The sequence below is a fragment of the Galeopterus variegatus genome, unplaced genomic scaffold, assembly GCF_000696425.1.
Source record: "Galeopterus variegatus unplaced genomic scaffold, G_variegatus-3.0.2 Scaffold3605, whole genome shotgun sequence".
Lineage (NCBI taxonomy): Eukaryota > Metazoa > Chordata > Mammalia > Dermoptera > Cynocephalidae > Galeopterus > Galeopterus variegatus.
In genome coordinates this window covers 87,008-109,307 of record NW_007729716.1, presented here as the reverse complement: position 1 = coordinate 109,307, position 22,300 = coordinate 87,008, and the positions used below count along the sequence as shown (strand labels likewise).

The window sequence follows — 22,300 nt, the reverse complement described above, 5'->3', positions numbered from 1 at the left end:
AAGCTACCCTGGCCAGACCCTTTTATCCCATGTGGCCTCATTCTCCCCAGCTTTAAAACACAAGGGTCTTCAAAAAGTTCATGGAAAGAATCATATCATTGTTTAATTCTATTCTTCCACGAACTTTTTGAAGTACCCCTGTATGTTCTTACACATTGCAGTCATTTGCTTTGTACTCATTCTGTGTCAAGCACTGTGCTAAGCAGTTTGCATGCATTTCAGTTGACCCTCCCCCAACCCTATGAGGTGGGTACTTTGTCATCCCCATTTTACAGAGGAGGAAGCTGAGGCTCAGAGGTTACCAGCCTGATAAGTGGCAGAGTCAAGGCTATCTGATGTCATACTGCACAATATGCTATATCACACTGTTCCTTGTAATTTAAAAGGAAAAGTATACTGACATATAGGGAAGAAGTGATTATGAGTTAAAAGTAAATGAATGACAGAATGACAAACAATACCAGGTACTGGTGGGAATGTGGAGTAACCAGAATCTCATTGTTTGTGGGAGTATGAATTAGTATGACAACTTTGGAAGACAACTGTTTGGCATTTTCTACTAAAGAATATATGCATAACTTATGATCCAAAAATTCCAACTCTAGGTAGAAACCCATGTTAGTCTATTTCTGTTGATTATAACAAAGTACCTGGAACTGGGGAATTTAGAAGAAGACAAAATTTATTGCTTACAGTTTCAGTGGCTAGGAAGTCCAAAGTCCAGGGAACCCAGCTGGTGAAGGCTTTCTTTGGTGATGACTTCAGCAGGGTATCACATGGGAAAAATGGTGGAGCTGAAAGAGAGACAGACTCTCCTCTCAAAGCCCTCAGAACCAGGCCCCTGACCACAATTTTTAATCCATTCATTATGGCATGGTCCTATAATCTAGTCATCTCTTCAAGGCTCCACCTTTCAATTACCATAATAGGATTCCCCACCCTGTTAACAGTCACAGGGGGGCCACGTTTCTAATACATGAAGCTTGGGGGACACAATTCAAGCTTTAGTGAGTTTTGGGGGGACATAATTCAATCCACTGCAATACCCAACAGAAATGCATGCATTTCTGGGGCTGGCCTGGTGGTGCACTGCTACAGTGCGCCGCTTGGGAAGCGCGGCGGCGCTCCCGCCGAGGGTTCGGATCCCACATACAGACCGGCTGCTCACTGGCTGAGCAAGGAGCGGGGGCAACACTGAGGGTTGCGATCCCGTTGCCGGTCCCGGTCCGGTACGGGCGCGACACTGAGGGTTGCGATCCGTTGCCGGGCACGAAAAAAGACAAAAAAAAAAAAAAGAAATGCATGCATTTGTTGACCATAAAACATGTACAAGAATGTTCATAGCTGCAGTATTCAAAATAGCCCCTAACTGAGGCTGGTCATTTGCTCAGTTGGTTAGAGCATGGTACTGATAACACCAAGTTTCAGAGTTCGAGCCCTCTACTGGCCAACTGCCTAGCCCCTAACTAAAAACTGCCCAAATGCCCATCCACTGGGGTGTGGATGAGTAAATTATGGTATGTTCACATAATGGAAAGTTGTACACAATGAAAATTAACATATTGCACTTACTTGAAATATCATAAATGAATCTCACAAAAATATTGTTGAGCAAAGGAAGCCAAACACAAGATACTGTATGATTCCATTTTATACGAAGTACAAAGTAGACAAAATTAATCCATTCTGGAATTGTTGCTTCTGGAATTCCGGAAATTTTCTTTTTTTTTTTTGGCAGCTGGCCAGTATGGGGATCTAAATCCTTGACCTTGGTATTATAACACTGTACTCTAACCAACTGAACTAACTGGCCAGCCCCAGGAAATTTTTTATTTCTTGATCTGTGTGTTGTTGCACAGGTGTGTTTACTTTGTGAAAACGCACAAAACTGTGCTCATGATTTGTGCACATGTTATATACCAATAAGAAAACACAATGGGCAAAAATGAGTGACATTGATTCCAAAGCATATAGAGTGGGTTTCTTTGGTTTCTTTGCATGTCATGAGTGACCATCCCAGTGCTAGTGCTCATGTGTGGACCATGAGGAAGAAATTACTCCCTCCCTAGGTGATTCAGCCCATCCTCATATCTGTAGTTTCCTGATAAGGTCCTGAGATTTGCACCTTACTGCATGACTGAATAAAAAAGAAAGCGTATGTGGTAATTGGCTGCTACCATTTTGCATAAAACACCATGTCATTACTAGGTTCCATCTGCCCAAGAATCAGGAGTTTTGGGTTGTAAGTGACCATTGTCCCAGATGAAGCATCCAGTCACTCTTGAAGATGGCCAGGGCCAAGAGACAGCCAAGAGCCACTCCTTGAGGAAGCTGCAGGAACTCTGAAGGACCTTTGTTCCCTGAACCTCAGTGATCAGGAGTCAGAAGGGTTGGTTATTACTGTTTTACTAAATTCTCATGATCGTCAGGAATCCTATTGAATAAAACTCATAATAATACATTTATTGAATGTTCCTTGCCTCTTTCTTAAGAAGAAAATTAGTTTGAGCAATTTAGAAATAAAATCATGAACTTTCATGTCTTGCTGGCATGTATGGGTTTACCCGTAATCTTCTTTACTTTCCAATATCTACATTTACATTTACAATGACAATTGATGATCAAATGCCTGCAGGGCTTCAAAAAACAGAAAGATGCCCTTCCTTTAGTAATTAAACTTCTCGAGGCAAGAAAGGGGCTAATACATACAAGAATCTTTAAAATGAAAACTAAGCAACTGACAAAATTTTTTTGAAATGAATACCATCCACGTAGCTAAAAACAAGAATTCAAATGGTACAATGCTATGTACATATATTCCTTCTACCCTGATTTCCTTTGACCAGTGGCAACCACTGTTACTTTTGGGAATTTACTGATGATATACTATGCATAGGAAAGTATATTCGTGGATGTACAAGTATTGTGTCCCTACATTGTAGATGTAACAGCACAATAAATTCAGCTATTTATGTTTTGTCTTAATATAAATGGCAGTATCCTGTGTCCTCTGTCTCACTCTGTTTTTCTCACTTTTCGGCATATAATGGAGATAGTTCTCATTAGCATTTTTTAATGCTTTGTAGTACTATTATAGTAAGTTGTTCTAGTTACTCATTGCTGTTAACAAATTACCCCAACTCTTAATTAAAACAAGAATAATCATTTTATTATTCTCTCTCCTGGTTCTAGGAGGTAACTGAACCCAGCTAGGAGGTTTTTGCTTGGGGTCTCTCATGCAGCTGCAGTTAGATGGTTGCTGCCACTGGAGTAATTTCGAAATCTTACTCACATATCTGGCAATGTTATGCTGGTCGTTAACTAGGACGTCAACTAGGTCTTGGGCTGGTACACATGGCTTCACCATGTGGCCTGTGATTCCTCACAGCATGGAGGTTGGGTTTCAGAGTGAGCATCTGAAGAAACAGAAAGTTGAAGCTGTTGGCTTCTTAATGCTTGGGTGTGGAAAATGTTATATTGTCACTTCCACTGTATTTTTTTGGTAAAGTAGTCGCAGAGCCTAGATTCTGGATGGGAGACTTGACATACAATTTTGGGGCTATGTTTTTTTTTTTTTTTTTCCCCTTTTTGTCTTTTTTACTGACCGGCAACGGGATTGCAACCCTTGGTGTTGCGCCCGCACCGCGCTCAGCCAGTGAGCGGGAACCGGTCTCCACATGGGATCCGAACCCTTGGAGGGAGCGCCGCCGTGCTCCCAGGTGGCACACTCTCCAGTGCGCCACCGGGCCAGCCCCGGGGGGCTATGTTTTAAAACCTGTTTTTTTCTTTCAAAAAACTCTTTTTTAAAGTCATGTGTAATGACTTATTCAACTAGTCATTCTTTCAAAATTATTTATTTATTTATTTATTCATTCATTCATTCATTTATTTATTTTGGAGGCTGGCTGGTACAGGGGTGGAAACCCGGACCTTGGTGTTATCAGCACCATGCCAAAAATATTTATGAAGGGCTTACCATGTGCCAAGTTCCACTCTAAGCTTTGAGGATACAGCAAAGGAAAAAAAATTGGCCCAAATCTATGCCCTCATGGCGCTTATTTCCAATGTGGAGAGACAGACAATAAATATAATAAGTTACTATATCAAGTTACATTGTATGTTAGAAGATGATAAATGCTATGGAAAAAAATAAAATAGCATAAGGCTGTAGAAGGTAGGGGTTGCTTTTTTTTTTTTTTTTTTTTTTTTTTTTTGACTGGTAAGGGGATCATAACCCTTGGCTCAGTGTGGTCCGCACCACACTCAGCCAGTAAGCGCCCCCGCCATCCCCATATGGGATCCGAACCCGCGGCCTAGCGACTGCACTCTCCCGAGTAAGCCACGGGGCTGGCCCTAGGGGTTGCTTTTTAAATAGCATCAGAGGAGGATTCACTGAGAAGGGAACCTTTGAGCAAAGATCTGAAGGAGGTGAGGCAATCAGTCATGTGATATGTGGGGGAAGAGCATTCCAAACAGAGGGAGCTGTGAGTGCAAGGCCTGGGTGGTGCGCTTGGCGTGCTCAAGGAACAGCCCTGCTGCGGGAGAATCTGATTCAGGAGGCCTGGGGTTTGGTGGGAGGGACATCCCAGTGATAAAGACGCAATCAGCCTTCTGATCCTCGTTTTGAAAACCTGGGCTTCCAGGTCAGGTTTTCAGTTCAGCCTCACTCCTTACGAGCTGAATTTCATTGCTCTCCTGTAAGAAGGGGTTTGGCGGTGGGATAACAGCACATATTTGACAGATGTTTATTTCTTTAGGTTCAATAAGAGAGTCAGTCCCCGGCGTCCCCCACCCCTGCTTGCTTTTTCTTTCTCTTGTCTCATTTTCTCTTTTCAGTTTTCCTTCCTTTTTCCTTTGTCTCTTTATTAGTTTCCCTCTTTTTTCCCCTCTCTCCCGTTTCTTTTTCTCTTTTTCTTTTATTCTCTTCTTCCTTTCTTTTTTGTCTTTGACCAAATGTTGGCCCTAGCCGTGTTCACCATGGACACCAAGGTTTCCAGTGTCTGGAAGAGGACTCCACTTCTGCAAACATAAGTGACATATACTGGGTGTGTGTGCATTCCCACTCCGGTCGGTTTTTTACAACACAGTCCTGCGTCTTGTATCCCCTCCCATCTCCAACAATAAGTGAAACCACAGCGGGGTGAGCGGGCATTTCCGGGAGCACAGGCGCCCTCGCGGCCGGTGGCTGAGGTGGGGGTGAGGTGGGACGGAGCGGGGCAGCGATTGCTGGCAGCCGTAGGAAGACTGGGGCGAGGGCCAGGGGGTACGGGATGCAGGTAACGGGTGTCGCATCACAGGGAACTCGCCCAGCAGCCGATGGTTGGGTGGCTTCCATCTTCTTTCAGGAGTCTCCTCCTGATCCGCGGCCTGGGTCCATCTCCCACAGGAAGGGCCTAAGACCACCCGGGCGCAGGTTCGGGGCGAGAAGCAACTCCGGGACCGTAGGCACCTTCCCGGGTCTGCTGACAACTTCAGAGCATCGCTTCAGTTCGCGGAGGGGAAAGAGCAAAAGACTTTTGGCCCGATGAGGCCGCCGTAGCGAGGGGGCGGGGCCAGGAAGGGAGCAGGATGGCGGCGCTGGGTAGTGACAGCGACGAGGACTTGGTCAGCTATGGGACCGGCCTGGAGCCTCTGGAAGAAGGTACGGGCCGGATTGGTCGCCAGAGCCTGTGGAAAACAGGCCGGGGGCCAGGATTCGGGGCACAAATGCACAACTCGGTGCCGGGCCTTTGCTCGCTATAGCTATGGGCGCTGGGAACACAGCGACGTGGTGCCCACGTTCTGGAGGGACAGAGAGAGACCCACAGGGATGGGAGATACAAAAATGATAAAGAAACAGTGGTGAGAGCGGGTGGTGATGGTGGTGGTGATCAGGCGATGTCTTCCCTGGGAGAGCAAGTTTGAGCTCAGCCTTGAAACCAAGGAAGAAACCAATCGTGGGTACATCTGGGGGAAAAGCATTTCAGGCAGAAGGAACAGCAAGTGCAAAGGTCCTGAAGTGGGAGCCAGTTTATCAAATTGAGGGACAGGCAGGACTGGTGTGGGTGGAGCAGACGGCACCACAGGGAGAATGGTAGATGATGTCAGAGGGGCAGGAAGGGGCTGGATCTTGAGTGTAGGAGAGTCACCGGGGCGGGAGGGAGGATATACAGGGAGGGATTTACATTTTTAATTTTTTCTTATTTTTATTTATTTTTCGGCGGCTGGCCGGTATGGGGATCCGAACCCTAGTCCTTGGTGTTATGACACTGTGCTCTAACCAGCTGAGCTAACTGTCCAGCCCAAGGGATGTTCATTTTTAATATTATTCTGTCTTTGATTTTGAGAATAGGCTGGTTTGGGGTGGGCAAGAGTGAAGCAGGGAAATTAGCAAAAAGAGGTATGGAGATGGTGGTTTCGTGTATTGAATAGTTATCAGTGGCGGTAAGTAGTGGTCTGGGTGGAGATACACTATGAAGGCAGAACTGAAGGGACTTGCTGGTGGAATGTGAGGGTGAGGGCAAGATGAATCAAAGTTATCTCTGGTGTTTCTGTTCTGTTCCACTTAATGACTTGATTTGTTCAGCAAGGGATGTTATCCAGTGTCCAATAAGGGCTGATGGCAATGCTTGCCCTATGGCAAAGACAGAGGAAGTATGGTGGAGTTGTTGGGCCAGAAGTTACTTGCAGACCTCCTGTTGTGGGGGTCCCCCCAACCCGCCGTCTTCCCACCTTGACTATATCCTGCCATGTAGATTGTACTTCCTCTGGGATATTTCCCCTAATGCATTAATGCCTCTTTTATTCCCTATAAATAGTTCTAATCATTAGAAACTTCTGCCACATACTGGACCTACTTCTACCTTCTGCTTACAAAAGATAGAGAGAAAGGCTAGTCTCCTGAGTGGTTTTCATGTGTTGGGAGATAGCCCTTGCATTTCCTCTCTCTAAGACATCTTTGTTCCACACTCAGTATCACCAGTTCTGTAATAAATTCAGTTTAAAGTCCTCTTATCCCTAATTTTTCAGAGCTCATTTCCAGGCCAGACTGCATAGAGCAGGGTCATCACTGGTATGTCCCTCATTCTAGACTCTATTTCTTTTGCACAGCCTAAGATTACATTAGCTATACTGGCAAGCATGTTACCCCATGAACAAAAAGGATTTGTTGATAAAGATCCTTTATTTGAGGAATTTCAAATACAGTTAAGAACAAAGTTACAAGGTTCACAAGTGCTATAAGGTGCGATGTAGAGAGGAAATAACATACACAAGCTAACAGGGAAGCCCAGGGAGGCAGGATGGGGTCCCTTGAAAACTGGTTAGGACTTAGCTATGCAAGAAGAGGACAAAGGTCAAGCTTGTGTGGATGGTGGTTATTTCAGCCATGTTAGGCAGCTGTTCATATCATTTCTATATTTCTGGTCTCACAGCTGTTTCCTTGTGAAGTGACATATTGTTAAGTCATCAACTATTTGACCTATATTTTCCTAATTCTTCCTGTTTTGATGGTGCACAAAAAACCTGAAATGAAGCCTAGTGGCCCAACCTTTTGAAGTAAATGCTTTTGAAGTAGAAGGAAGGGGTATTTGATTTGTAGTCTTTTTTTTTTCTGGCCTAAAAACATCGTTTAACTTCTCAGTATTGTAAGTTTTTGAGGATTGATTCATTGTTTTCTAAGCACTTTGAAGTTAAATGCACTCTGATTACATTTTACAATATAACATACTAGACAGTAATCGCTTTTACTCTCTGCTTTGAAGGTTTAGTGACGGGTTAGGTAAACATTGGTAGAAGAGAGTCTCTGCACCTTAATTAAAGTTGCTGGCCCTGACAGAAAGGTTTATTGGTTAAGAATTGGCCAGGGATCCTAGAAACAGTGGCTGAACTTTATAGACACATAGGTCTTCTGACATGAAAGGAAGAAGAAACCAGTGCTTACCTACTCTTTCCTTAGATACTTTCACTTAAAATTCTTAGCTCTAAAATTCTTGTCTCCATCTCATCCTGTACCCAGATTAATTTGGGGGCCATTTTTCTTTTCCTTGATACTATGACTCACACTTAAAACTACCTGTGGCTTCCATCGTCCACAGGACATACCACAGACCCTACAGTGCCATGTTCAAGTCCCTCTGCACCATCTACTCTTCTGGTTCCATCTTCTACTCCTTCCCTGTCATCTAGTCAAACTGCACTACTTTCTCCATCACCTGACCTTGCCCTTTTATACCTTCTTTTGTTTACTGATGGGACTTAATGTCTCTTGGGAATCCAGTACATGCAGGTCTCCTCTGCTGGGTTCTGAGCACCCTTACAACAGGGATGGAGTTATGTTTAGTTTTCTACACCCAGGGTCTAGAACTGGACTGCTTCCATGGCAAGGCCCTCAGTAAACTTTTGGTTAGTGAATGAGTGAGGGACAGTACGGGTGGCATCCCTGGCTTGGAGACAGAGTTGAGATCTGATTTCAGCTTTGTGCTTATTAGCTTTGGGCCTCAGGGTAGTTACACATCAGTGTTCTTATCAGGGTATGATAAATGAGATAGTGTACGTGAAAGGAAGGGCTTAGTTTTATTAGTAGCAGTAATTATAGCAAGACCTGGCTAAAATGCTACCTTTTTGGAGTTTTCCCATCACCGTGTTTCGAGATGGCGCCTTCTCCTTAGGGGCCCTGTATGCCCTGCTGGTTGGCCCTCATCACCTGCCGACACAGAATCCACTTAATTGTCTGCAGATCTTATCTCCTCTTCCAGGTCAGAAGCACTTCAAGAACAGCAAGAACAGCACCTAGCACTGGCAGGACCTGCCCGCTCTTACCCTTGGCCAGTGGTTCTCAGCTGGGGACAATTGGCAGTGTCTGGAGACATTTTGGTTGTCATGCTTGTGGGGACAGCTGGGGGGAAGCTGCTACTAGCATCCAGTGTTAAAGGCCAGGGTTGCTACTAAACATCCTACTATGCATAGGAAATCCCCCCACAACAAAGAGTTGTTCAGTACCAACTGCCAATAGTGCTGAGATTGAGAAACCCTGCTGTAGTCATGAATCATGCCAGATGCACATGCAGTAATGAAGTGTGCACACTGCGTTTCTAACAAATGTTGAAAATTGTGGATTATAGGACCCAAGTTGTAATTCAGTTCTTTAGAGTGAAAAGACATTGTAGCTGATATTCACCTGAGCTTCACTATGGCCAGGCACTGTGCTCAGCTGTCTACATATGGTATTTAATCCTTGTTACGACCCTACAAAGATTGGCTCCGTTATTACCCTAATTTTACAGTTGTGGAGGCTGAGTCTTAGGGAGCTTAAGTAACTTGCCTAAGACCACAAAACTTGCCTAAGAGCTAACAAATAGTAGAGTAGGGGGATTTGAACTTAGATCTTCTGGTCCTCAAACTTGAGCTCTTCGGGAATGGCCTAAGACTTTACAAGCTACAAGTTAGAATTTAGGACTATGACACTGGCAATTCCTTTAGTTTTTGTTCTCTTTTCCAAAAGTAGGAACTGGCTTAATTATTGAAGTACCAGGTATATATGGACTTTAGGACACGTCTTACGAACTGTATATAATAATAATAATAATAATAATAGTCGTAGCAGCTAGCACTTTTAAAGTATTGTGTGTCTTTCTTGCTAAGCACTTTATAGGTATTTACTTTGCATAACAACTCTATGAAATAGCTGTTACTATTAACATCACTCTTATTTTACATATGAGGAAATTGAGGCATAGAGAGGTTAAGTTGACCAAAGTCCAATGCCAGTAAAGGTGGAGTTGGCTTTAAAATCCAGAATTCTATATTGAGAAGTTAAAATAAAAAAAATAATAAAAATAAAAAAAATTCAGAATTCTGTGACTCTCAACCCTTTGGCCTTAACCACTATATAGGCTACTTTCTGTTCTGAACCTTTGAAAATAACTTGATTTTTTTTTTTTTTTACTTTTAAAAATTTTAAATAACTTCAGAACTTTGAATTGGAGTTGATAAAATTAGGCAGTAATTTGTGTCACAGTACCTGAAACTAAATATAAGGAATTTTTAGGCTAGGCTAAAATGTATTAGATTAAATTTCCTTTGCTTGTGTGATGTAACAATCCAGCCATTTTCAACAAAGTAGGAAAAGGAGTGTTTAAAGAACAGTAACTACAGAATCAGCATATTCACAGAAATTAAGGATTTAATTAAGATTTGGGGAAAATAGGCAATACCAAAGGAAAAATTCCAGAGTCAGGAATGCTGTGAAATTCTAGAAGAGGTATGGAAGTGTTCCTTCTGTTGCAAACCTCTCTGCATGCCATGTGCTACTTCAGCATCTTGCCTCCTTTGCCAGGAGATTTCAATTCCATCTATTTGACGCCTTCCCCCAATATAATTTGTTTTTCGTAATGCAATTTAGTAGGAAAATCAGGCCATTTCCACTAAAACATATTTCTAGTATAAGCTTGATAAAATATGAGGAGTCTTCAAAAAGTTCATGGAAAGATTTGTATTCTTTTAGTTCTATTTTTCCACAAAGTTTTTGAAGTACCTGCATATATTGTTTTCTAGACTATATAAGCTGGTAAGGTCTAGGAATAGCAACTTAATTTAAATTGTTATATTTGAAGTTAGAAGTTATGTTTAGGAAGTGACATTTCCCCTAAATTATTATTATTTTATTTTTTTCTCTTTTTACTGCTGGCTGGTATGGTTCTGAACCTGTGACCTTGGTTTTATAAGGCTGTGCTCTAACCAACTCAGCCAACTAGCCAGCCTTCCCCTAAATTCTAACCTACTGTCCCCTTATCATTCATTCAGAAAAATTTTTTTTCAGGTGAAAGACCAAAGAAACCAATTCCTCTTCAGGATCAGACTGTCAGAGATGAAAAAGGAAGGTATAAACGATTTCATGGAGCCTTTAGTGGAGGTTTCTCTGCCGGGTACTTCAATACTGTTGGCTCAAAAGAAGGTATGAATTTTCCTACTTATTGCTGTTATATTACTAGATGATTGAAATATCATAAAATTACCCCCTTCATGCTTTTGAAAAACTTCTTTTAACATTTAGTACATACACTGAAGTCTTTTGTGTTCTTTGAATGTTTGAAATGTTTCTGTAGTCAACTTGTGTGTTGTTCATTGTTTGCAACCTGAAGATGAAAGAGTTTCCTTCCACTTTGTAAAAAATAGATCCATTCTAACCAGCTGATTAAATGATGTTAATGGTTTCCATTTCATAGTGCGTCTTTCTATGCACAAAGTACTCATCATTGACTGTCTCACATGACTCAGTGACTAGGGAGGACAGGTGTTATAGGTGTCTTGCAGATGAGGCCACCGAGGGTCAGAGAGATTAAGGAGCCAGCAAAGCATCAGAGCTGGTTGGGGGGGAGGTAGGAGATGGGGGAGGAGAATCACCAGTTGTTCTCTCCTGAAACAGGACCACATCATAACTGGTCCTGACCTGGAGAAAAACCAATTAAAAATTTTCACATTATGCAGCATAATAAATTCTATAATTTTTAAAATAATGTATTTTGGTGGGGGAGGGGGGGGGGAGTCTGGCCAGTACAGGGATTGAACCCTGTGTCTTGGTGTTATCAGCCATACTCCAACCAACTGAGCTAACTGGCCAGCCCTAAAGTAATGTATGTTTTTTTAATGTTTTAACCTAGAAGAATTTTTTGAACTGGAAGAAAATTGCTTTATATATTTCAGTTATGAATGGAAGATGAGCTGATTAATTTACATAGCAATTATCAAGAAAAAGATGGGCCAGATCTTATATACATAAGAACTTTACACAGCAATAATAGTAAAATAAAGATGAAGAGCAATTCAAGAAAGAAAGAAAAAAGCAATTCAAGAAAAATAATTGGGGTAAATAAGGTGGTTAAAGTTCAATATCCAGAATGTGTAAACATCAGTTCCTAATGAGCAAATGGTCAAGGTATTTGAGCAGTTTAAAGGAGATAGAAATGCTATGTGCAGTATTCAGCCTTATTTTTAAGAAAAGTAAAAATAATTAAGGCACTATTATACTAGCACCCTTATTAAAATGGTAAAAATGACAGGATTTGCAAAGAAAGAAGTACACTAATATATCGCTGGCTGTTGGGTCATTGTAGACCGTGTTTCTAGAAAGCAGTTTGATCTGTGAGTACCACCTTGGGCCCTTTATTCTAAAGAAATTTTAAAAATCCCAAATAATCCCATCTATATGTTATATACAGCTGTGCTGTATATTATAATTAAAAAGCAGGACACCCTCAAATGTTTGCTGGTGGAGGATTAGTCAGGTAGATTGTGATAAGTTAAGACACTGGAATATCTCTTTACCATTAGGAGTGACAGACTCAAGGACTGGGCAGAAATAGGACAAAGACTATAGAAATCCAAAGTGGGGGAAGGAGCTGGGCACAGGGTTTTGCCCAGAAGAGCTGATTCTTGCTGTCCAGGAATATCTCTCAGGCTGGCCCAGAAACTTGCTCTACTCACCCACCCACCAAGAGTAGATCTTCCCCAAACTCCTCAGCTCCACAAGACCCCTGGAGAGAATCAGAAAGGAGGTGTATTACTCTTAGAGAAAACTAAAAAAGCTTATCTGCAGAGCTTATGTATGTATTTGACTTCCAGAGCATTCTCTCTCTGTAGACACGGCACATTCTTGATGACCATGGACAGGGCATAGGGTTGTTAATTATAGGACTCAGGTGTTTGATGCAGTCGGGGCCCTGGCATAGCCATTGCCCTTGGACCAGAGTCCTCAGACCAGGGCACCTTGAATATACTCTCTTTTTATCCATGCTTTCATGGCTGACTGATGCATCTTAACATATTGTTTCTTTAGGCTTGTTAATATGTTAGTACATGTTGCTGTCCTGTTGATCTCACAGTGGTCCTGCCTCTTAAGGTGACCTTGCATCTTTCTGCTCAGATCTTCTTTGTTCACTTCAAAGTTTAATTTTCAGCATATAACTTGATTTCTCTTGATTCCAAGTTCTCATGGGGAAACTTCACCGAATCCACTAAGTTTGGACAAGGGGGGCTTTAGGGATTAATAAGAAGTTTATGTGGAATGATTATGTCTGTGTAAGCAGTGAGATGGGAAGTAGCTAAGAGTTTGTAGTTATTGGGAGTTTCAAGTCCATGCATGTCATTCAATTATTTAGTTGTAGACCAAAATGCTATTGAGGATTGTAAAGTTCTCAACTCTTTTTTTTTCCAGGATGGACACCTTCTACCTTTGTGTCTTCACGACAGAACAGAGCAGACAAATCTGTTCTTGGTCCTGAAGATTTTATGGATGAAGAGGTGGGCATGCAAAACTTTAATTGCCATTTAGCTGGTGGGATGTGTGTACTTGATTGTTTTAGCACCTTCTTTGTCCCCAGAAAGTCTAATGTACGATATCCTCTGTAAGCCTTTATCTTCTCGGTATTTGGACTTCAGTGCCCTGTACATCAATAGATTCTCATTCATTGGAATAGCATCTTATGCTGGGGCCAGTTTGTAAAGTCAGGAGTATAAGGGAAAAGTCACATATAGGCAAAGTATTTGAAAAGCCCCGATTTCCCCAAAAGCACAGTATCCATGGCACTGAATCTGCAACTTTCCACAGTAACCCTTATGCACACTGCAGTTTAAGGAACAATGAGTGACTAGACTAAAATTAAACCTCTATTACCTTAAAACCTAGTCATGTCCTTACATCACCTCTCCTCGTAGTTGCAAGATGGCTGTAGTAGTTCCAGGTGGCATATCCAGGACAATGTTATCTAGCAGAAGGAGGACGTTGCTCTTGGTATCTTTTCTTGAGAGCGAAGATATCCTACAGTGGATTTTCCCTCACATCTGCTTGGGCAAATTGTTTTACTTGCCCACTCCTGAAGCAGTCGGTGGCAAGGGAAATGGGATCACAATAACGGGCTTAGATAAGACATGCACTCCCACCCCCTAAACCTGCCCCCGTCTCCTGCACTGGGGGCACTACTCCTGAAGCTCACGGTGGCAAAGAGGAAGCTGGACAAGCTCAGGGCTCTGCGAGGAAAGAGGAAGGGGCAGCGCTTTTGGACAGGGAGTCAACAGCATCTGCTCTAATAAATGCAAAAGCATCTGCTGCAAGACCTGGCACGTAGGCACTCACAAATGTTTGCAGGCTATGAATCTAAGGTTTGTTGCCTTCACACTGACCTTTGAAATATTGCTGAGAATAACATGCCCTTACTTCCTGTCTTTTCACCTTGGTAGTGCCTGTTGTGGCCCCACAGAGCAGACACTGTCATGATCTGCCTTCAGCTGCTAGCCTTACTTCATGTGAGGATAAAGTTCTAAAGTAAATGTGTAAAGTCTGCCACTCTGCTGATCCCAGCTAAATTTTGTAGTTTTAACTTTTTTTTAAAAAAAAAGAAGTAAAGCTATGTGGTGTATCATGTTGAATCACTTTTCAAATAACGTAATTCTGTTTGAATTTTTGTTTGAAGGATCTTAGTGAATTTGGGATAGCACCTAAAGCAATTGTTACCACAGATGATTTTGCTTCCAAAACCAAAGATAGAATACAAGAAAAGGCCAGGCAGTTGGCAGCTGCTACTGCCCCTATTCCTGGAGCCACTCTGCTTGATGACCTCATAACACCAGCAAAGTGAGAAGAATTTAATTCTGATTGTTCTGTTGGCATCGATGCTTTGCAAATGTATGCTTGTCTTACTTAGGGAGAGTTTGGTTGCAAGTAAGAGAAGCCTTCTTAGACTGAAAGTCTAAGTGAAAAAGGGGGTTTTGCCAAAAGATCTTACACTATCACTGCATGTAGTGCTCAAGAGCTCCAGCCACTAGCCATGCTACTGGGACTCATGGAGGCTAGAGAGCTGTTAGTCTCTCACAGGTCTTAAGGACCCCCTCCTATCTTTCATTCTACCCTCTCTTTCCATATACCTCCTTGTTCTGCTCCTGAGCACATGGCCTGATGTGGCAGCCTCAGACCTTCATGGTTTCCCAGGCCACATGCTTGCCAAAGACTGCCTAGAGTCCCTATGTGCTAATTCCATAGGACCAAGAGCGAGGACATCTGATCGACTTCCTCAGTTCAGGTGTGTACCCCAAGTCCAGCTAGCTGTGGTTGGGACAGCAGGGTTATGTGGTCCTAACATGGAAGAGGGGAAGGGCTCAGGAAAGACAGGGGTAGGGGGTGGGCAGGAACTCAGATGCTGCTTATCTCATACTGTTTGCTGATGTTACAAAAAGAAGTTCATTTTCAATGCCTTGATATTCTAGATTATCTGTTGGTTTTCAATTGCTGAGAAAAATGGGTTGGAAAGAAGGACAAGGAGTTGGTCCTCGAGTAAAGAGAAGGCCACGCCGACAAAAACCTGGTGTGTACCTGGTTTCTGCAGCATACTTTTTAATGACTACATGTTCTGAGGAACAAACTTGCTGGGTCAAGTGGTATACATCTATTTTAAGGCTTTTAATGTGTAATGCACGATAGGTTCCAGAAGGATTGTACTAGTTTACATTCCCACCAGCTGTCTATGAAAGTTTATGTTTCTTACCCTTGCCCAAACTGCATCACAGTTTAACATTATTATTTTCTACTTACTCCTTACCCTTTGTCTCCACAGCCAGACTGTGAATTCTTTGAGGGCAGCAATCATTTCTTTTGGGTTCTCAGTGGTGTTGGAGCAGTCATAGTAACCCATTGAACACATTATTGATGAGGCACGATGGGGGCAGGGGCTGGTGGGAAACAGTTCCCTAGTGGTCTGCATCCAACCCTAAATCTGTAACACCTTTTACAAGCACAGCCATGTACCTCTGAAGAGTGTCAGCTAGTCGGGTCTTTTATTTTTAGTTGCTTATGTCTAATGCATTTGAAATCTATTTTTTAGATCCTGGAGTAAAAATCTATGGCTGTGCATTACCCCCTGGAGGCTCTGAAGAATCTGAGGTATTGTATGGGATGATTGACCTTCACTTTGGTATAGCAGCCCCTGTTACTTTATGATTATGAAATTTTAGAGTCGGAAACAATTTTAGAAATCAGTCAGATCCCATTACAGTGAAATACCCATATCCTAAAACTATCCTCATCAAGTCAGATAATGTATTCAGCAACATGCCAGCACCATAGATATCCCAAGTCTGTTTGAATTCTTAAAACACAGTTATTTGTGTTAGTGTCATTTGTTCAGGGATGTGATTTAGTCATTTGTAACAGCGTAGATTAAAGTTTGGTAATTGTTCTGTTTGGAATTAATCACTACATTTTAAAATAGTATTTTATGAGTTTACTTTGTGCCACGCAGTGACTCACCTTGATTCCACTTTAATCATTGGAAATAGGATGAAGATGACTATGTACCTGACAATGTGACCTTTGCACCGAAAGATGTCACACCTGTGGATTTTACACCTAAAGATAATGTGCATGGACTGGCATACAAGGGCCTGGATCCCCACCAAGCACTGTTTGGAACTTCAGGAGAACATTTTAATCTTTTCGGCGGGGGAGCTGAGGGGACCAGCAGTCTTCTCAGAGATGTTGGGTTGAATAAAGGAAGAAAATTGGGAATTTCAGGCCAGGTAAAAGTGTTTGTGTTTTATAAAGGTGGAACCGTTGACAAATGAGCATACTTTCCATGTTAGATTTTCCCAGCAGTAGGCACTTATTATTCATTGAATAAATAAAGACTGAAATGCCTCTATTTTCCTTAGGATCAATTCTGCAGATGTGTAAAGCATACTTTCCTGCTTTCAGCAGTGGGCTCCTGAGAGCCTATGCCTAATGTTCTTGGTGGAGTTTGTGTGTTCGCAAGGGTGTGGACTGCTTTCCCACCCTTGTGGGGCTGAGCAGAAAACCACTCTTACCACTTTGATTTAATAATAGTTGAATTGCAATCCGCCTTGGAGAAGTTTAGGTTCAAGTTTTACTACCTCCTGTACTATTTCCCAGTGCTGCAAGCCCTAACTCAGGAACACAGGGGTAATTTTTACTCAGGAGACTTGACTTTTACTTTTGGGATGATGGAGAGCTTTTACTGATTGTCTGTCCTCTCAAATTGATTTAAAGGTTCTTTCTTAAAATGCATTTAGAAAACGGTTACTTTGTCATTATTATTATCTTTTCTCTCTATACATGTTCTTTTCCAATCCTTTTAACAAAAATGATACTTGTTGGAGGCTGTTTCCCACAAAGACTAGGAGTTCTTACAGCAGCCATTAGAGTTGCAGTGGTCTTCAGACCCTGGTCACCAGGACTGGTCCCAGGCCACATTGATTAGTAGCTGGATATTTCTGCCTTCCTCCTTTTGGAAGCCCCATTCCTGCCCCTGCAGTGCTGTTTGGGTATGTTCTCCACTCCTCTTCCATGCTGGGACCTGGACCCATGGCTGCTGCTGGGGCTGGAGGAAAGCCCCAGCACTGGAGGTGGCATTCACTTCTGGTCATTATTTTCTGAGAGACTTGAATCTGAGTTAATCTGGGGCTCCCATTTGCTTTTCTGTTGGTGATCTTGAAGTGCTAATGTGGTCTGTTCAATCACATCCTTAAAGTACTTTTATCTTTCAGTGCAGGCATACCCTAGAACATGTAATTACTCAGTTTGAAACCTTGTTTTTTGAAGGCCTTTGGTGTAGGTGCCCTGGAAGAAGAAGATGATGATATCTATGCCACAGAAACTCTATCCAAATATGACACTGTTTTGAAGGATGAGGAGCCTGGAGATGGACTCTATGGCTGGACAGCGCCCAGACAATATAAAAATCAGAAAGGTAATTTCATAGACCTATACCCGATGGTAGGACCAAATGTCAGCATATCAGGAAGAAGGGATTGCAAGATTGATACTGGAGTATCAGTCTCCATGGAGTAGGGAGTTGTTGGTTAAAGATGCAGGGTGGGAAACAAAGTGGGGAGAAGAAAGGAAGAGTGTGGGAGGTAAGACAGAAGTGGGGTTTATAACAGGCCGAGTCCAAAGCCAGCTGTCGAGATAAGATTAGGGTAGGGAGGAGGGAGAGGTCTGGAATAAGGGAAGCAGCGAACGTGTGCACAGGTGCCCATGTTGCTGGTCAGAGCTGGCAGTATATCAGAGGGAAATACTCAGAGCTCGAGGAACCAGCTCATGCAGCAGGTCAGAAGGCCAGGCCTAGGGACCGGGTAGTAGGTGCACCAACTGCCTACAGCAAAATGGAGCTTGGCGTCCAGCCTGTCTCCTCACTCGAATCCCTGGCTCTTAGGGGGCTCTTGCTGGAAAATTCAACATAACTTGAATTTCAAGTCAGAGTTTATGGTGATTCAGATCCTGTGGTTCTAAGTAGTATTTCAGTTTTTCTTTCCAGGGAAGGTAAAGGGGGAGACAGTATGGAGTAGGTAACAGTAGCATGTGATTTAGAGTCAGTCAGACCCAGATTTGGATCCCAGCTCTCCACTGTCCAGCTGTGTGACCTTGGGCAAGGCATGTAACCCCTCTGGGCATCACAGGCCTCATTTGTAAATTGAGGACAAAACCCACTCTGAAGGTTGTCGTGAAGTTTAAATGGCATAACTCTATGTTGGCATAGTACCTGCTCCAAAGACTGAATAAATGTCTTCTACTAATTCTTTGATTATAGCAATAACAACAACCTAAATAAGCTAAGGAGGTCAGAGCTGAGATAAAACAATCTATTCAGACAATTTTAGCTGTAGTCAAAGTTTGATCTAACTCTTCTCAAATATATCTAAAATATACATATTGAAATAATGTAAGTATTACAGAAGAATATATGAATTGGGCATCACCCCCCAAAATGATGTCTATTTTACATTTCTAGAAGAAAAAAGCAGGTGCATACAGTCTTTGTTTTTTTTTTTTTTTTTTTTTTTTTTTTTTTTTTTTGTCTTTTGTCTTTTTTCCGTGTCCGGCAACGGATCGCAACCCTCAGTGTTGCCCCCGTACCGGACCGGGGACCGGCAACGGGATCGCAAGCCTCGGTGTTGCTCCCGCGCCTCGCTCAGCCAGTGAGCGGGAGCCGGTCTGTACGTGGGATCCGAACCCTGAGACGGGAGCGCCGCCGCGCTTCCCAAGCGGCGCACTATCCAGTGCGCCGCCGGGCCGGCCCGTGCATACAGTCTTTTAGAGGTAGTTTGTGCGATGGTTGTGAACAGAAACTCTGGAGACAGTCTGTCTGGATTCCAGTCCTGCTGTCTCCATTTATCAGCTGTGACCTTGGGCAAGCCACTTAACCTCTCTGTACCTCAGCGTTGTTGTCTGGAAAATGGGGATGACAGTGGCATACCTAGCTCATGGAGATTTAACTTTACATAAAAGGCTTAGAACAGACCTAGCACACAGCTAGCACAATGTAAGCATGAGCTGCCTGTTGTTATTGCCACAAAAAGAACCCAGGGTTTTATAAAAGACGCTGGAAGGCTGTGCACCCATTATCAGTAGATATTACCTCTGGGTGGTGATTAGACTCCTTGTGCTTTCTTCCTTTTGCTTACCTATAGTTCCTGATTTTTCTACCAAGACTGTTATTTATTTATTTATTTTTTGTCTTTTTCCGTGTCCGGCAACGGATCGCAACCCTCAGTGTTGCCCCCGTACCGGACCGGGGACCGGCAACGGGATCGCAACCCTCGGTGCTGCTCCCGCGCCTCGCTCAGCCAGCGAGCGGGAACCGGTCTGCATGTGGGATCCAAACCCTCGGGCAGGAGCGCCACCGCGCTTCCCAAGCGGCACACTTATCCAGTGCGCCACCGGGCCGGCCCAAGACTGTTATTTTTATAACTTAAAAGATATATAATATCGGGCCGAGCCCGTGGCGCACTTGGGCGAGTGCAGCGCTGGGAGTGTAGCCGCGCTCCCGCCGCGGGTTCAGATCCTATATAGGGATGACCGGTGCGTGCGCTCACTGGCTGAGTGCGGTGCGGGCGATGTGACAGGTCACGAAAAAAGACAAAAAAAAAAAAAAAGATATATAATATTAACATATTGATAATATATTATACTGTATTATAATTAATATATGATTATATATCATTAATGAACATTTATGTTATTATTACCTATTATATAATTATTAATATAACCAATATTAATACTACCAACACTATACAGAATGTATTATTATATAACTTAATATATTAATTGATATATATTAATTATTAAACATACATTAGAAACTGGTTGGAAATGAAACTGATAATATCTTATGTCTATATTAATATATCATGATAATTATATTATATCAATATTCAATATATATTAACAATATTAATAATATTAACATTGTCAATTCTGTAATAGTTAATAACATATAACAACTTATATATATTTAAGCCTGACTTCTGGGCCAAATCTTTCACTTTTCCCTTATACAACTCCTTTGCCCCCGGCTGATTAATTCCCTCCCCCATCAAGTGTGGGCGGTGTCTCCCCCTGAGCTCCTGAGTTGCCTTTGTCTCTCCCTGCTGTGGCCCCTCTCCCACAGCTCCCTCTTCTCTACCACCCCCAGGGCTACAGCATGTATAGTTTTAACTGTGTAGTTTTCATTGGGTGAATCTTTCTATTTTACCCAATCTCTGTGGTTGACTTTTGTTCTTGTTTTTTTTCTGTGATCAATAGGACTGTAAGGGATATTCTTATGGCTCTACCTTTATGCACATTTGTTTGTTTCTTCAGAATTCTTCAGAATAAATTAATAAAAGTGAAATTTCTGGGTTTTAAAAGAATGTAAAATTCTGGGACTGGCTGGTTAGCTTACCTGGTTGAGTGTGGTGCTGATAACACCAAGGTCAAGTGTTTGGATCCCCATACTGGCCAGCCACAAAAAAAAAAAAAAAAAAAAAAAAAAAGAATGTAAAATTCCAAGAGTGTAGAATTTAACCCCAAATTACCATAAAGAATTTTAGAAAATTCTAGAAACTGGTACAGAAATTGCATATGGGGTGAAGTACACAGAACGATTTTGTGGAGATGACAGTTATATGGTAGTGCTGCATTATCAGCAGCTGAAAACCTTAGCTCATCTGCACTGCAGGCTGCATTGCTCATGTTGTCATGGAAGGGCTTTTGGTACAGAAAATGCAGTTTGTATATCTGAACTTTCAGCATAACCACTATGTGCAGGAAATCTTTGAGAATCAAAGGGCCTTTGTCAATGAGGTTGCCTCCATGACCCAGCTGTTAAGTCAGAGGGTGTCGGTCATACAGTTTCCTGAGTTTGTGATCTTTATCTCTTGTTAGGATTTCATTTGAGAGAAAGACAGAAGTACATTTTAATTTGTAGGAAGATTAGATTATAGGCTGACCCGGTTGTATTGCCTTTCGTACCTTATTTGTATTGTTTCTAAGGCAGAGGAAGGTAGTCTCCCCATGGTTCTTCACCTAGTTTTAGAAATAACTCTCTCACAGTTATGGTTTTCATTTTTATCTGTGCTTGTGCTCTCAATAGTTTTTCTTGAGATCTTTTACTCCATACAGTATATTCTTTGGTGCCCCTTGGCTGAGGATCTAAGGTACTTTTTCTAAAATTAATCTTGAGGTCCTAGTCTTGGAGGGCCACAGCCTCGTGTCCTGGGCAGCCTAATTAGCCAAGCACGGTATGAGCTGGGCCACCAGTCACTGAGTCAACAGAGGTGTGATGGTTTTACATTACCATTTGTTCTTCCCTTTTACTGCTGCCTTTGAGTGATATCATGTATGACATGTACTGTTTATTTGCTTGTAGATAAAAAGCTGACATCTTTTGTCTTGTTCTAATCACCTTTAGTTCTGGAATTAATCAATGACATCATTTTGTAGAATCAGAAAAAGATCTTCGATACATTGGCAAAATTTTGGATGGATTTTCCTTGGCTTCTAAACCTTTATCTTCTAAGAAAGTAAGAAAAACTTTTTTTTTTTAACTGGGTTAGTGCTTAAAATATTTGCTGCTATGTAATTTGAGTTATTAGCAATTGAAAAGATAAGTCAATTCTGTTTTCAAAAAGCAACAGTCTAATTACTAGTGATTATCTAGGAAAACATATTCTGCATTAGAAATGTCAGTCAGTAGCCACATCGTGTTCAAAATGTCTAATTGCTAATCTTTTAAATCCAAACTTTGGTTATTTCTATTAAAAGAGACACATGTTAGAAACTGGTTGAAGAATGAAATTGGTAAAATTGTAGGGGCAGTGTAACTGAAGGAAAAGTAGAAAAAATTCCCTGAATTCCTTAGCAGGGGCCAAGCAGAACGGAGAGAAGCTACGTGCAGGCAGTCAAGTCCCATGGAGAGCTCTTCATGCCTTTCTGGATAGTCTCATTTTTGTGAGATTTTATTTCAGCCGCATATGAAAATCTGCTCTTAGGCCA

The 22,300-nt window shown here is 42.2% G+C and overlaps 1 protein-coding gene across 1 annotated transcript in view; it reads left to right on the top strand.

Moving 5' to 3' along the window:
- The first annotated feature begins 5,344 nt into the window (after positions 1-5,344).
- The window catches only part of GPATCH1 (G patch domain containing 1), a 44,657-nt gene continuing 27,701 nt past the window's right edge, over positions 5,345-22,300 (top strand). Inside the window, exons 1-9 of the mRNA XM_008585522.1 lie at positions 5,345-5,641; positions 10,799-10,933; positions 13,193-13,278; positions 14,448-14,608; positions 15,238-15,335; positions 15,852-15,910; positions 16,306-16,545; positions 17,585-17,732; positions 21,749-21,828. Of these exons, the coding sequence (XP_008583744.1) occupies positions 5,569-5,641; positions 10,799-10,933; positions 13,193-13,278; positions 14,448-14,608; positions 15,238-15,335; positions 15,852-15,910; positions 16,306-16,545; positions 17,585-17,732; positions 21,749-21,828 (1,080 nt within the window). The 5' untranslated portion in view covers positions 5,345-5,568. The remainder of the gene's footprint in view (positions 5,642-10,798; positions 10,934-13,192; positions 13,279-14,447; positions 14,609-15,237; positions 15,336-15,851; positions 15,911-16,305; positions 16,546-17,584; positions 17,733-21,748; positions 21,829-22,300) is intronic.